General features: G+C 51.1%; 5 protein-coding genes across 5 annotated transcripts; 2 read left to right on the top strand and 3 right to left on the bottom strand.

Moving 5' to 3' along the window:
- Positions 1 to 234: 234 nt before the first annotated feature.
- On the bottom strand, positions 235 to 3,561 carry P152DRAFT_464461 (P-loop containing nucleoside triphosphate hydrolase protein; the record flags this gene model as incomplete). Its single annotated transcript, XM_033680568.1, has 13 exons — positions 235 to 838; positions 872 to 1,137; positions 1,171 to 1,233; positions 1,264 to 1,449; positions 1,483 to 1,698; positions 1,729 to 1,836; positions 1,867 to 2,106; positions 2,137 to 2,382; positions 2,419 to 2,571; positions 2,602 to 2,628; positions 2,665 to 2,994; positions 3,025 to 3,226; positions 3,284 to 3,561. 13 exons carry the CDS (start codon positions 3,559 to 3,561, stop codon positions 235 to 237), a joined length of 2,919 nt encoding a protein of 972 aa, XP_033537295.1.
- A 559-nt stretch (positions 3,562 to 4,120) lies between these two features.
- P152DRAFT_511781 (Brix-domain-containing protein) lies at positions 4,121 to 5,061 on the top strand (the record flags this gene model as incomplete). The annotated part of the gene is made up of 2 exons (XM_033682722.1): positions 4,121 to 4,126; positions 4,180 to 5,061. 2 exons carry the CDS (start codon positions 4,121 to 4,123, stop codon positions 5,059 to 5,061), a joined length of 888 nt encoding a protein of 295 aa, XP_033537294.1.
- A 295-nt stretch (positions 5,062 to 5,356) lies between these two features.
- Positions 5,357 to 6,645, bottom strand: P152DRAFT_455383 (Clavaminate synthase-like protein). The gene has a single exon (XM_033678776.1). The coding sequence runs from the start codon at positions 6,542 to 6,544 to the stop codon at positions 5,675 to 5,677; it is 870 nt and encodes a 289-aa protein (XP_033537293.1). The 5' UTR covers positions 6,545 to 6,645; the 3' UTR covers positions 5,357 to 5,674.
- Positions 6,646 to 7,278: 633 nt separating this feature from the next.
- Positions 7,279 to 9,332, top strand: P152DRAFT_455380 (uncharacterized protein). Its single transcript, XM_033678775.1, has 4 exons — positions 7,279 to 7,349; positions 7,398 to 7,514; positions 7,673 to 8,618; positions 8,666 to 9,332. The coding sequence occupies exons 2-4, from the start codon at positions 7,466 to 7,468 to the stop codon at positions 9,282 to 9,284; spliced, it is 1,614 nt and encodes a 537-aa protein (XP_033537292.1). The 5' UTR covers positions 7,279 to 7,349; positions 7,398 to 7,465; the 3' UTR covers positions 9,285 to 9,332.
- Positions 9,333 to 10,193: 861 nt separating this feature from the next.
- On the bottom strand, positions 10,194 to 12,316 carry P152DRAFT_446702 (FAD-binding domain-containing protein; the record flags this gene model as incomplete). The annotated part of the gene is made up of 4 exons (XM_033677938.1): positions 10,194 to 10,412; positions 10,460 to 10,693; positions 10,753 to 12,081; positions 12,221 to 12,316. The coding sequence occupies 4 exons, from the start codon at positions 12,314 to 12,316 to the stop codon at positions 10,194 to 10,196; spliced, it is 1,878 nt and encodes a 625-aa protein (XP_033537291.1).
- Between the last annotated feature and the right edge of the window lie 593 nt (positions 12,317 to 12,909).

Below are 12,909 nucleotides of genomic sequence, written 5' to 3'. Positions count from 1 at the left end.
CCAGCACGAGTGACTCTTCTGAGAGCCAACCATATGGCATTCGCCCCCGTCGACCGAAGTGCCCGCGTCTTATCGATGGCGAGACATCTCGCTGCGACTCGAAGCGTCGTTGGCAAGGAACCATCGCATCAATGACGGGCTCGTGGTCCATGCCGGACGAATTGAGTCATTGAAGAGGCGTGCTCTCGAATATCCCTCACAAATCAAGTTGTTCCCATGATCCACGAAGGTCAATCAATCATATGAGTTGACACCGATTTGGGACGCAAAGGCGCTACTGAGGCTCCGAATCTCGTCTTCGTCATTCGGCAACCCACGACCCAGGCCACGCCCCCCGTCAGGACGAGCGCTCGCCTCAACGTAACGCTTCAGACGATCGCTCTGGCTAAGCGACTGTGTCTTTCCGGAGTCATGGAGACTCAACCCGGTGAGCGACACGCCGCCCTGCTTTCCGTCCAGCATACTTGTTGTCACATCCGTAAGCTCGCTAGCGGCAACGCTGTCGCCTGCGATGCTGCCTGGAGCAATGGGACCATTGACCTTCTTCCCAGGGACACCGCGGGCCGTGGCGGGGAGTGTAGGCCAGGACTCTGTGAAGTTCTGGAACATGGGTGGGAAGTTGGCGTTGTGATTGCCGATACCAACACCGCCCAGTGCAGATGAGTGGACGGACGAGACATCATCGGGGATGTAGCCGACAATGCTGCTCGCTGCATCGTATTCGCGGGCGGGTTTACCGTTTTGAGCAGGAGCGTGTCCACGGCCGGCGAAGTGAGAGGCGGCGTTCTGGTATGCCATTTGATAGCGTTGTGGGCCACGGTAGGTCTGCTTCGGGCGACTGAATTGAAGAAGAGAGATCTGAAGGTTGGACAGAGGCCCTTCCACGAGACAGTTGCGCTCTTTGAAGTGAAGCAGGAGGAAATGCCACAGAGGATGCTTCGACAACACCTTGGGGTTACCAAGGATCACCAGGCCATATTTCGCTCGGGTGAGGGCGACATTCAGACGGCGGGGATCCGACAAAAATCCAATGCCTTGGTGGTCGTTGGAGCGGACGCAAGACAAAACAACAAAGTCTTTCTCACGACCCTGGAAAGCGTCGACGGATGCAACTTCAACTTCTTTGTAGTTCTCCTTCTTGAACGTGCCATTCGCCTGCATCGAGCTGACGATGTAGCTGCGCTGTCCTTCGTATGGAGTGATGACACCAATGTCGGCCGGCTGGACACCAGCCTTGAAGAAGCGGGTAATGATCTTTTCGACATTCGACGCTTCAGTACGATTCAAGTACGAGGTACCTGATGCTGAGATCTCCTCATTCCCAAGGTTGGACCAGAACATCATCGGCGCATCGGCAACGGGCCAGGGGAAATCGACATCACGTCGAAGTCGCTGCTGCATTGTCACACCATTCTGCAGAGAACCCTCGTAAAACATGTTGGAAGGGAACTCCGACAGACACGGATGCATACGGTACTGGACCTGGAGGCGAATCGGGGCGCATCCGAGAATGACAAGACGCTCAAACAAAGATTGGTTGAGGCCGGCTTTGGCAGCTTTCTTGTTCATGATGACAGGGCCCAACTGCTGGTGATCTCCAACAAGGACCACCTGCTTGCATCCTAAGACAAGAGGAATCATGCACTCAGGCTCAGCGGCTTGGGTCGACTCGTCGATGAGCACGGTTCGGAACTTAAACTTCGCGAGTCGAGGATCTCCAGCACCAACACAAGTGCAGCAGATGACATCGGCACTGTTCAAGATTTCTCGCTCCGCAGCGCGAGTGAGCTGCTTGAATTTCTTTTCGTCTTGGCTTGACAGCTCGCCCAACTCGTTCTTCAATTGATTGAGCTTATTGAGTTCGACGTTCGTATCGTTCATTCGCACTTGTTCGTGGAGCGAGAGGAAGCCAACAGAGGATTCGACGTCTTCTCTCGATTTCGCAGTAACCCGAACAACTTTCAGTCCGGTGATGTGGATGCGCTCGCAAAGCTGATCCACGGCGACGTTGGACGGCGCGCAAACGAGAACCTGTCCGGACGTCATCTTGGCCAGGTGGTAGATAACGGTTGCTGACGTGACAGTCTTGCCCGTACCCGGCGGCCCCTGAATCAAGCTCAACGGCTTCTGAAGCACGCTTTTTACCGCATTGATCTGACTTCCATTCAGCTCGGGGAGGCCTGGAACGCTGAATTTCCGGGGCAGCTGGGTTTTCATAGGTGCGGCTGCAACTTCGTGGCCAAGCAGACGATGGAAAATGTAGCCTGAAACACTCATCTCGTCCACCGCGAATGTCTTCATGGCGTGTTGCATGCGATCGAATGAAGTCGCCTTCCATACATAATCCGCAGTGAAGTTGTGCGTACACTCTGTGGGAACCGACTTATGATCGCCTTTAGCTCGCAGTTCGATAGTGACCTCGTCGGACTGGTTGTTCGGAATCTTGATGACATATCCCACACCTTCCCAGTGAGGTCGAAGTTCGCCAGTATAACGCAATCGCATTTCATCACCGACAGCCAACTTAACGTCGCCAAGTTCGAGCTTGGGGAGGACAAAGCTAGCCAAGTGCTTGTTGTTGAGACCGTAATCCCAGCGGACGATCAAGTTATCCTGAGACTGAGCCTCCTTTAGTTTCCTGTCATAGTCCGCTTCAATCTTGACCAAAGGTCCAAACACGTTTTGGTATTGATAGGCATCGTCGTATCGAAGGAGGACCGGCGCGGGTTCATCGTCGACCATGGCACCCTTCTCAAGATCCTTTATCGTGGCATTCGCGTTGTCCTTCCATAGCTCCTCCAGCTTCACATACATTTGCGGGCTCAGGTGGCGCGCTCGTAGCTGTTCTTGATCGGATGGCAGGGGAAGTAGCCATTCCAGGAACGACCGGTCTTCGATGAGTGGCTGCCATCGTGCAATGTCCCAGTTCATATCCTTGGCCGAGTGAGCGGACGCACATGGCTGGCGGCAGAGGAGGACCACGACGGTATCAGACTTTGCAGGAATAAACCCGAGGAGAAAGACGTTCTTCGTTCCACAGTTGTAGCATTCGAGAATGGTGTCACCAAGAGAAGTGTGGTTCGGATGGAGTTGGACTTCCTTGTGACGCGCTCGGACTAGATGATTCACAATGTGTGAGGACGACGTGTTGCCGCGAGCACTGCAAAACCACTTTCCGCAAGTAAGGCATTTCACGACACAGCTTGGGTTATGGATGCCGCAATACCTAGTGGGACACAGTCAGCCACTCGGAATTCCGCGTGTTCACCATACTCCAACTTACGCGCAGGCATGCGGAGGCGACTCAACCTCTTCTTCCGCTTTCATAGCCTTCTTGCCATTCGCTTCATCCACCGTCATGCTTGCCATGCTTTCGAGGTCCTCGTCGTCAAACACCTCGGTCTCGTCATCGTCATCGCCATGGTTTCGGCGGCGGGGACCGGTTCCTAGGGGAGCACGCCCCAGATTTCCATCAAAAAGGCTCTCGTCTTCGCCAGCATTGATCGTGTCGGCCGAGTCGGAGACCAGGTGGTTGCCCATATGTTTGAAAGCGCTCTCCATGGCTGAAGATTTGAGTCGAAGCCTGGAGATTCTGGGCTTGAGTGGGGAAACAAACGGCTCAAAGGATCATCGAGGGAATTCCAGCACCGCCTCTGCGGTTGATGAGTAGTGCGTGAGGCTCAGGTACCTTACAGGATTGCGGTTGAAGATTACTCAGAGCGGCGACAGAGGCACTGCAGGGATCTGTTCTACTGTGATGAGGGGTGGATATAGAAACAAATCAGGGCACATAAGCCGCCTTGCGTCTGGTGTTAAACTGCAAATCAATCGTGGAGACCGAAATTGCAATTATCAAGACAGGACAGAAGGGCAAAAAGAAGAGAAGATGTCGCATTCATCATTTAACTGAGCAGTTTCACTGCGGGAAATCCTTGTCAACATTTACATGCGCCACAGGAGCGCCACAATAGCGCCACAGGAGAAGAACTGTGCTCACGTGAAGATGATCCACCTTGAAGAAAGTTTGCGGAAATTTTAGAACTGCTTGATATAAATGCGGAGGGTCAAAGCCGTTATAACACGATAGTGCCCAGAGATTCTATCGCATAATACAGGAAACATGATTGTAAGTCTATTACCATATCCTTGGGTTCCAGTTCGTTCTAATTAGACCTATAGCGCAGACAAGCTCGAGAACGGCGGGATTACCTCTATCGACGGGCCCTCGTTCTGCGCGACGCCGAGGTAGCAGACAAACGGTCGAAACTTAAGGCTTCCATAGCATCTGGGAAACCCCTCGATCAGACGATACTGAACGACAAGACTCTACGCGCCGATTATGCATACGATGAGACGAGAGCGGAGCGCACTGCCGACGATGAGCTCGCCTTGGATGACGAGTATGCCCAACTGAGTGGCATAGTTGACCCACGCGTCTTGGTTACAACCAGTCGAGATCCAAGCAGCCGGCTTAGCACGTTTGCGAAAGAGGTTCGACTTTTACTACCGACATCCATCCGACTCAATCGAGGTAACCTGGTGTTGCCAAACCTTGTGAGCAGCGCCAACGCCGCTGGCTTGAGCGACGTAATCCTTCTCCACGAACATCGAGGCACGCCAACGGCACTCACGATCAGCCACTTCCCCCATGGTCCGACAGCGAGCTTCAGTTTGCACAATGTGGTTCTCCGAGCAGATATTCCAAACAGCGCGGCCGGGACGGTCAGCGAAAGCTATCCGCACCTGATCTTCGAAGGGTTCACTACAAGGCTTGGCCAGCGCATTGTTCAAATTTTGAAGCACCTCTTTCCTCCACGGGAGGGCGCTAGCAAAGTCGGCAACCGAGTCGTGACGTTCAAGAATGTTGAAGACAGCGTTGAGGTGCGGCATCATGTCTTCGTCAAAACCGGCTACATGAATGTCGAACTGGCGGAAGTTGGACCACGGATGACCATGCGACTGTTCGAGATCCGAGGAGGCACGCTGGAGAACAAGGATGGCGACGTCGAATGGCATTTGAACCAGTTCACCCGGACGAGCCGCAAGAAGGACTATCTATGAGCGACTACGGGACACATGGCGTCTATGTTGTTGTGGTCCTGGGAACCACCAACACCCGCCTAGTTGCGCTATTCCCATAGCACACTGCTCTGTGTGGAACTACTCCGGCAGCCAAAGCCAACCCAAGACCACTGTGCTTGTATCTGGAGCAAGCCAAAGCAACTATGAGTAGTCATTGCTATCATCAGGTAATGGCTACTTTTGATGGTCTGACTAAGTTACGCATAAGTCCTGACTTCGACGTTCTTCACCAGACGCGTCTTGTCACTGCCGCTGAGACCTCGTGCATAGTTTGCAGGGATATTGGCATACCGCGCCTGAACCCATTCCGCTGATGTGAGAGCGTTATTCGGTGGCAATACGGACTTGTTGCCTACGCGACGGATGACAGGCGAATCCACAGGCTTTAACAGCGTCTCTTCCTCTGCAGCACTTGTCAGTTATGCATTAGAAGGTGCAGAGTGAGCTCAAGAACTCAGAATTGCTCAGGGGCATTCTGTCATACCTGGCCTCGAAAAGTATATCACGCCGACGCGTGGAAGGTGCCGTTGGTCTTCCTGAGGCAGTACCACCCGGTGAATAGAGCTCTTCAGATACCCCCCTGTCAGGAAACTCAATGTATCCTGCAGACAACCAATCCAATGCAGTTAGCATTTACTTCGATCCTTGCATTGGCTGACGAGTTGACACTTACCGCAACATTGACGACGCACGCACCATCCACCGGCTTCACCCATCGCCACTCTTTCTCCTCTTCCAAACGAACCTGCAACCCAGCGATCGGCTGCCGAAACAGAAACGTGAACGTGCCAAAGTCCGTGTGTCCATATATCACCTCTTCCCCCCCCTTCGCCCTCATGATCTCGATTTCCTCCGGCGTCCGAGGATGCTGCACCATGTACCTCATGTGGCAGTTCGAAACCTTGGAGTAATCGTGGATCTTCCATAACGCCTCCTCATCCTCCAGCTCCATGATGATGGCGACGAGGATCAGCAGCCGCTTGAGCATGTGTTCATGGATATGTCTGCAGAACTTCTCCGTGTCGACCTTCGCTTGCTGAAACGGCTCGGGTCGCCCTCGCGGCTCGAAGAAGTCGATATATTTCGGATCGTCATAGATCTCGCTGTTGTCCATCAATCCATGCGCGCCTTTCCTCACGCCTCGGGGCTTATATCCCAACGGCCCACCCTTCAACTCGTTCGTGATCGGGTACTTTAGCTTCTCGTCCAGAGGAAGGGAGAAGAGGTCAATGGCAAGGTCAAATTGCCTTTCTACCTCTTCGTCACTGAGTCCGAAATTCTTGAGGTAGAAGAATCCCACGGTATGGATGGCATGGTGGAGTTGCTGCGCTAGAGCTTCTTTCCCTCCAGGTTGGTCAAACTTTGATAGGTCCAGTGTGATGAGGTCTGCATAGGGTAGGTCGACCTTCGTCTCAGGAATGGACTGATATCGTCCCAGTTCGGACAACGAAACGGTGGACATGGTTACGGTTTCTGGAGATATCTGATATCTTTTGAACAGCAGCGAAAGAGTCCTAACGGGCAGTATACACACAACCAGGGACTCAATCTTATAAATACCAGCATCCTACTTACCATTTACTCCGCTCGTCGCTCTCGTACAGGTTTCTCGTACCGCTTCTCGTACATTCATTCTATCATCTTGCAGTTTCAATTGGACAGGAAAGAGCTCAACCCTTGTCCTCCTGTCCTCGTGGATCGAACCCAATCCATGCGGTTTGCGGGGTAGCAATTGACTTCCAACTGCCCAGTCACCCATGGCGGATAGGAATTTCTCCTCGGTTGCTTTCTTTCTTTGTAGGGAAAAATTGATAGTGATGGACTGGACTGAGTCCTAAGGTCATAATATGGCAAAAGAACTCCATGAAAGGATATGACTGGTGTACCCCAATTGATCAGATTAATGAGCAGACTGGGCGGGCTGGGCATATGGATATCAGGGGGCGTCGTTATTTTCTTCCTTGCTTCGTATGTCCGAGTAGTTCTTCTGAATGGGTACGGGCATTCTCTCATCTTAATAGATGCTCTTGCTTCATTTGAAGGTTGTTCGAGAGCGATCCTGACGCGGAATGGATGCCGAAAATATTTGCCGAGCGGAGCATTTCCGCTCGCATCCGTCCCGATCTCGCCTGATCCAACTCAAGCGGAACCTTTCCCAAAATTTCTCTGTCGTAAGAACTGACGCTGGAATATCAATAACTAATTATGGTACGTACGTAACCCAATCAGTAGCATTCGTACCTGTATGCATGTTAGACGAAATCTGTGTTAGTCGCATGGCTCCTTATCGGCACGTATTCGCTGATAATTAGAAGGTCCTACTGTGATTTGAATAGAGTTGCATCTTTTAAGGCCTGGCATTTTATCAATTGGAGAGGAAAAGATGGATGCAAACGAGTTTCGAGAGGCGGCACATGCAGCCATAGAACACAGTAAGCAACATTTTTGTATTCGGTTGCAATGTCGGTCATCTATTTAGTTTGAGTTCGTTGAATTATTTCCACGAGCTTGATGGCATATCATGTCTGCGGCTCTCGATGAGGCATCTTCGTATCTGCACAATGTGGACATGAGTTAAAACTTCCCTTAGTTATTGGCTACTGTCAGTCTCTTTCTGATCGCCCTGCGCTACCGGACTCTTCAATACATCCCGGATATCTGCGCCCATTGCTCCCGGATTCTGCACCACAAGAGCCGGAGAAATGGGACGCTATTCAACCAGACATCGCGTCCAAGATCGTGCCGGGCCTTACTCATTGGCAATCCCCAAGCTTCATGGCATTCTTCCCAGCGAACAGCTCCTATCCAGGAATGCTCGGTGAGCTGTACTCGGCAGCTTTCAGCGCTCCAGCATTCTCCTGGATTGCCAGTCCCGCCATCACAGAGCTCGAAACGGTCATGATGGACTGGGTGGGACAGGCGCTCGGTATGCCGGAGTGCTTCCTTAGCTCCGGTGGTGGCGGCGGCGTCATTCAAGGCAGTGCCAGTGAAGCCGTGGTTATTGCTCTCGTCACCGCTAGGGAGAGGATCCTTCGCCAACGGGCCGGCGAGCCCCCGGGAGGAATGGATCCTCGCACTGACGAGGATTGGGCTGCAGAAGAGGCTCGGGAGGACAAGCTTGGAGACATCCGAAGCAAGCTGGTTGCGTTGGGGAGCGAATGTGCACACTCTGCAACCGCTAAAGCTGCGAGAATCGCTGGAACAAGATACCGCAGCGTTCCTGTCAGCCGCAATAATGATTTCGCGATGACTGGGGCGGACCTAAAAGCGGCTTTGGAACATACGAAGAGCGCAGGCCTCGTGCCATACTATCTGACTGTGAGTTTAGGCACTACAAGCACTTGTGCGGTGGACCGGTTCGAAGAGATCGCAGAAGTTCTCAAAGATTGGCCTGAGATTTGGGTTCATGTTGATGCAGCATATGCCGGATCAGCGATGATATGTCCAGAACTGCGGTATCATTTGAAAGGCGTGGAACATTTTGATAGCTTCGACTTCAACATGCACAAATGGCTGTTGACCAACTTCGATGCAAGGTAAGGGATGACACTTTTGTTCTCCGAAGATGGCTAATATGTGCCAGTATCATGTTTATTAAGAACCCACAGCAAGTGACGGCATCCCTCTCGATCACTCCCCCATTTTTGCGCAACAAATGGTCGGATGCCAGCCTAGTCACAGACTACCGCGACTGGCAGATTCCACTTGGCCGCCGTTTCCGCTCTATCAAGATCTGGATTGTCCTCCGCACGTACGGTATCGCTGGCCTCCAAGCACACATTCACAAAGGTATTCGCCTTGGAGAACAGTTTGATGGCTGGCTACGTGAACGATCTGACTTGTTCGAAATCGTCACGGCCGCCAATTTCGGCTTGGTCGTCTTCACAGTTAAACCTCGGGACCCCAAGGGCGCAACGGACCAGGAGGCCGCAAACACGGTCACTGAAGCAGTCTACGAAGCAATCAATGCGAGTGGAGAGCTCTTCTTGACGAGCACGAAGCTGGGAGATGTGTATGCCATCCGGGTGGTAAATGGCAATGAACTTGGCTCAGAGAAGCATATGCGGAAGGCGTTTGATCTTGTTGTCAAGATTTCGGAGCAGGAGAGAACCAATGGCGACGTCAACACTGAGATAGAGGTCCACGAGCGAGTGGATATGGACCCAACTGCAGGAAAACTTGAACTAGATGGGACTGCTTGAGCTTTGAACGCTGTTGGGCAAGCATATGAATTGAATTTTGAAAACGGCTTACGGTATCTGCTAGAGAAGTACATCAATTGATATGTTCAGTCTAGAGCCTGTTTATTGCCATAGAGATTCAAAAAGCTAAAGGGTTACCTACAGATATTTGAATTCTTGGATTTTGACAGCATGACAATGCCAAACCAAGCCCATTGTGCACTCATCCCGGCAAGCTTTTGTGGCCGACTTTGTGAGGTGAAGAAATCTCTACTGCCTACTATCTAGCGATTACATTGCATAACTCTCTGCTTTGCATGACCCCTTGATGTTAGAAATCGAGTCACCTGGGCTGAAAATAATAAAGAGAGAATATCGTTTGATTAACGGCTTGGGTGCTGTGGTGACTGGTAAAACACCGTGGCTGTTGTTGGTCCTACAATAGGTACTCGCCTCTCGGTTGCTCTAAAGAGAATCAAGAACGAGTCAATTCGCTATGGTGCTTCTGCTAGACTTGGGTTCTGATGGGGAATGAGTCAGGGTCAGCCATGAACGGTACACTGAAGTTCAAGCTTTTCAAGGCATAGACCTTTCAGGTTTCTGCTGGGTTTCAGGGCGTTAGGTTTACTCATTTATAACTAGCCAATAGCCATGTAGAGAAGTTAACGTGAGGTGTTATATATTCGTCGGTCGTGTTTCTACGTTTCACGCCTAGAAGCGTCGATTAGAAACAATTTGCTCTAGCGATGACTAGGAAAAATAGAACAATTGCAGTCAATCAACTAGGTGCGTTAGGAATACTATTGCGAATTAGGTTAGATTTCATCTAGTTAACTAGTTAGTTATGTTATGATCTTTCAGTTAACTAACCAATGATTAATGCTTTACGCTGCTTTCAAGCTGTAATCCTTCGCAGGCGGTAAAGACTTTCTATGGTATGATACTCTGCCCAACCCTACGCCTAATCTCGCCACCAGCCCATCCAACTCGACAGAGCCTGCCGCTATCCTCCTCATCCCATTCCTCGCTACCCACACAGCCTCGACACCAAAGGACGCTGTCGGGATCAAGCTGCTTCTTGATTTTCCTCAGCCGTGGGTAGTTGACACCGAAAAACGTGTACTGCCAGTCGGGCTCAAACGGGTCGGCCTAGGGGGAGTCAACACCGACTGGAGAAATTTGGTAAAGATACTTACTTCGTTGAAATAGGCGCCGGAGTCTGGGCTCAGCTGCCGAAGGTAGTGCGTGGTATTGAATGTCATATCATCCCACATCTTCTGGTCGAGACCGCTTGGGAGTGCGTCGGGCCAATTGTTGACAACGACAAAATGGGTGACGGCATCTCGCCAGCCTGGGTTGAGCGCAATATCCAACCCGCGGTTTTTGTCGTTTGCGATCATATGCCCGAGCATGATCGGTTTATAGGGCTCCTGCGAGAAAAGTCAGTTGACCCGAATATTGAAGTTGAGTTGCAATAGAGATGCTATACCTCTTTCCCAGCATTTGACGCGATCGCTTTAAAGACGCTTGCGACAAAGCCAACATCTTCTGTCAACGCTTTGCGAGTTAGTAGCCTACTTCCCATAGCACCATTGCCCTCTGCCACTGTTTCACTATTGTTGGCAGCAACAAGTGGGAACCAGAGAGAGTAGAAAGTCGGAGTGGCGGGGGTCTCCAGAAGCGTAAAAGCGATGAGTCCTTGTTTCTCCATTTCCTCGAGCTTGGCTCGAACAGGTGCAACTAACTCGGTGACATAACCCTCCGGCTTGTTGTAAAAGAAGAAAAAACCAGAGAAGCTCAGTACCGGTGCTACGGGAGGGGGGACCAGGAAATAGTACCCTTGCGCACCGCCATCCTTGAGTGCTGGGAACTGACTGTGTAACCAAGCTATCAGCGAGTAGAACTGGTCAGTGCCAGTTTCGCTGGGATCTGCTTGGCTAATCTGGATGGGGAGTAGTGATGTTGCCGGAGTCGGATATGCCTTCATCGTTGCCGACAATAACACGCCGAACGTGCCTCCGCCTCCTCCACGGATGGCCCAAAAGACGTCCGAGTGTTGGCATTCGTTGACGATAATCAGATCTCCAGTCGGGGTAACCAAGGTTGCTTCGAGCAAATTGTCCGCTCCCATGCCATATTCGGAAGATAATGGGCCGTGTCCGCCTCCTTGGAACCAGCCCATGATCCCAACTGTCGGATTCGATCCACCCACCACGACCGCTCCGTGTTTGTCTGCCTCCTCGTAGACGGCTGTGTCGTTCATGCCGGCAGCAATGGTGGCAGCCATCTGCTTGGTGGAGTTGCCTTTGTTGCAACTTTGTGGCTTGAAGTCATCATGCCACTGAATGCCCTGGAAATGCCTAGTATAAATGGACAGGCTTCCATAGGCAGTCGAACGGCCAGGGTAGTTATGGCCAGTATTCTTGATATTCAGTCGAATATTGTTCTTGACTGCAAACCGTACTGTGGCCTGCACCTGCTCCGCAGTCGTAGCATTGACAACATAAGCAGGATATTTGCCAATGCTGCATCCTCGTTCACCAGCTGTTGGGTCGCCCGTTATACTCGTGCCGTTGGAGTAGATCGGGTTACAACTATTGTTGGCCCAGAATGGGTAATCCACACTGATGGGATCCGCTGCGTGAAACGAGCTCGTGAACCAATTGGCAGAAACATAAGCACATGCTTCTGCATCGTATGCTGGTGTGTTCGGGTAGCAGACGGCGGCTGGGGGACTGCCTCTAATGAGCCGACCAGATGTTGATGCGTTGAATCGAGACCACTCGTCGAGAGATGGCCAGCATGGATCCTTTGGAGTCTGCTAGGAAGTCAGATGAGAGTAAATGGTTGGTTATTGTGCCGGTACTACAAGAACTGTCTCGTCCCCAACACATAGGTAGACTCCGACGGGAACTCCTTGTAATAGGAAATTGGTAAAAGATGATATTGACACATACACATTTGCAGCTGCTTGGCCCCGAATGATCTCCTTGTCTGGTGAGGGCCCCCAAGGCGAAGCCAGGGACGAAAAGAACCAAATGAAATAGAAGCATCATTCGAAGAACGTATGGATGCTACCAGTTTGAAAGATGATGAGTTGATAGCAGGAACGATTTCAAACTGACGGTGAAGAATTGGAGCTTTTGTATCGCTGTATTATTGCCGGTAGGTATTTAAACAGACTAATATTTGATATTGACTTCATCACGATTCAACATAGCCACAAGTATTCGTGCAATCAACCACACTTTAGAATAGCTGAGACTGCGCAAACGAGGCACCGAGATATCCGCTCAGAATGCGCGATCTAGTCGAGGCTTTCATGACGATAGAACGAAAAAGATGACGATCTAACCAACATAGCGAGGAGCGGAACCAATGAGATATGCATTTGTTCGAGCGATTTTCTGTACTAATCCAATCTTCGACTGAGAAACATCAAAGATTCATCAAGTGGGAGCAAGCCAGAGGCTGACATTAAGTTTAACTGGTACATCATAATGGCCACAAGGCGCGTTGCAAGGCAGGGATACAGCTGGTTTTCTCCTCGCATTATCCACATAAGGATTTAGATACGAGTGAGCCTTGAACATGGGAAATAATGGTGTAATATTACGGTCGTACGAAGTACAGATGCAAAGGGACA

This window comes from Eremomyces bilateralis (assembly GCF_010015585.1).
Source record: "Eremomyces bilateralis CBS 781.70 unplaced genomic scaffold P152scaffold_3, whole genome shotgun sequence".
Taxonomy (NCBI): domain Eukaryota; kingdom Fungi; phylum Ascomycota; class Dothideomycetes; order Eremomycetales; family Eremomycetaceae; genus Eremomyces; species Eremomyces bilateralis.
The sequence above is the reverse complement of the archived record's forward strand: the minus strand, read 5'-3'. Positions and strand labels throughout refer to the sequence as shown.

Coding starts and splice junctions, on each gene's coding strand:
- P152DRAFT_455383 (XM_033678776.1), bottom strand. CDS start 6,544: ATGTCCACCGTTTCGTTGTCCGAACTGGGACGATATCAGTCCATTCCT.
- P152DRAFT_455380 (XM_033678775.1), top strand. CDS start 7,466: ATGGATGCAAACGAGTTTCGAGAGGCGGCACATGCAGCCATAGAACAC. Junction 7,515..7,672: donor ACATGCAGCCATAGAACACA/GTAAGCAACATT, acceptor AACTTCCCTTAG/TTATTGGCTACTGTCAGTCT. Junction 8,619..8,665: donor TTGACCAACTTCGATGCAAG/GTAAGGGATGAC, acceptor AATATGTGCCAG/TATCATGTTTATTAAGAACC.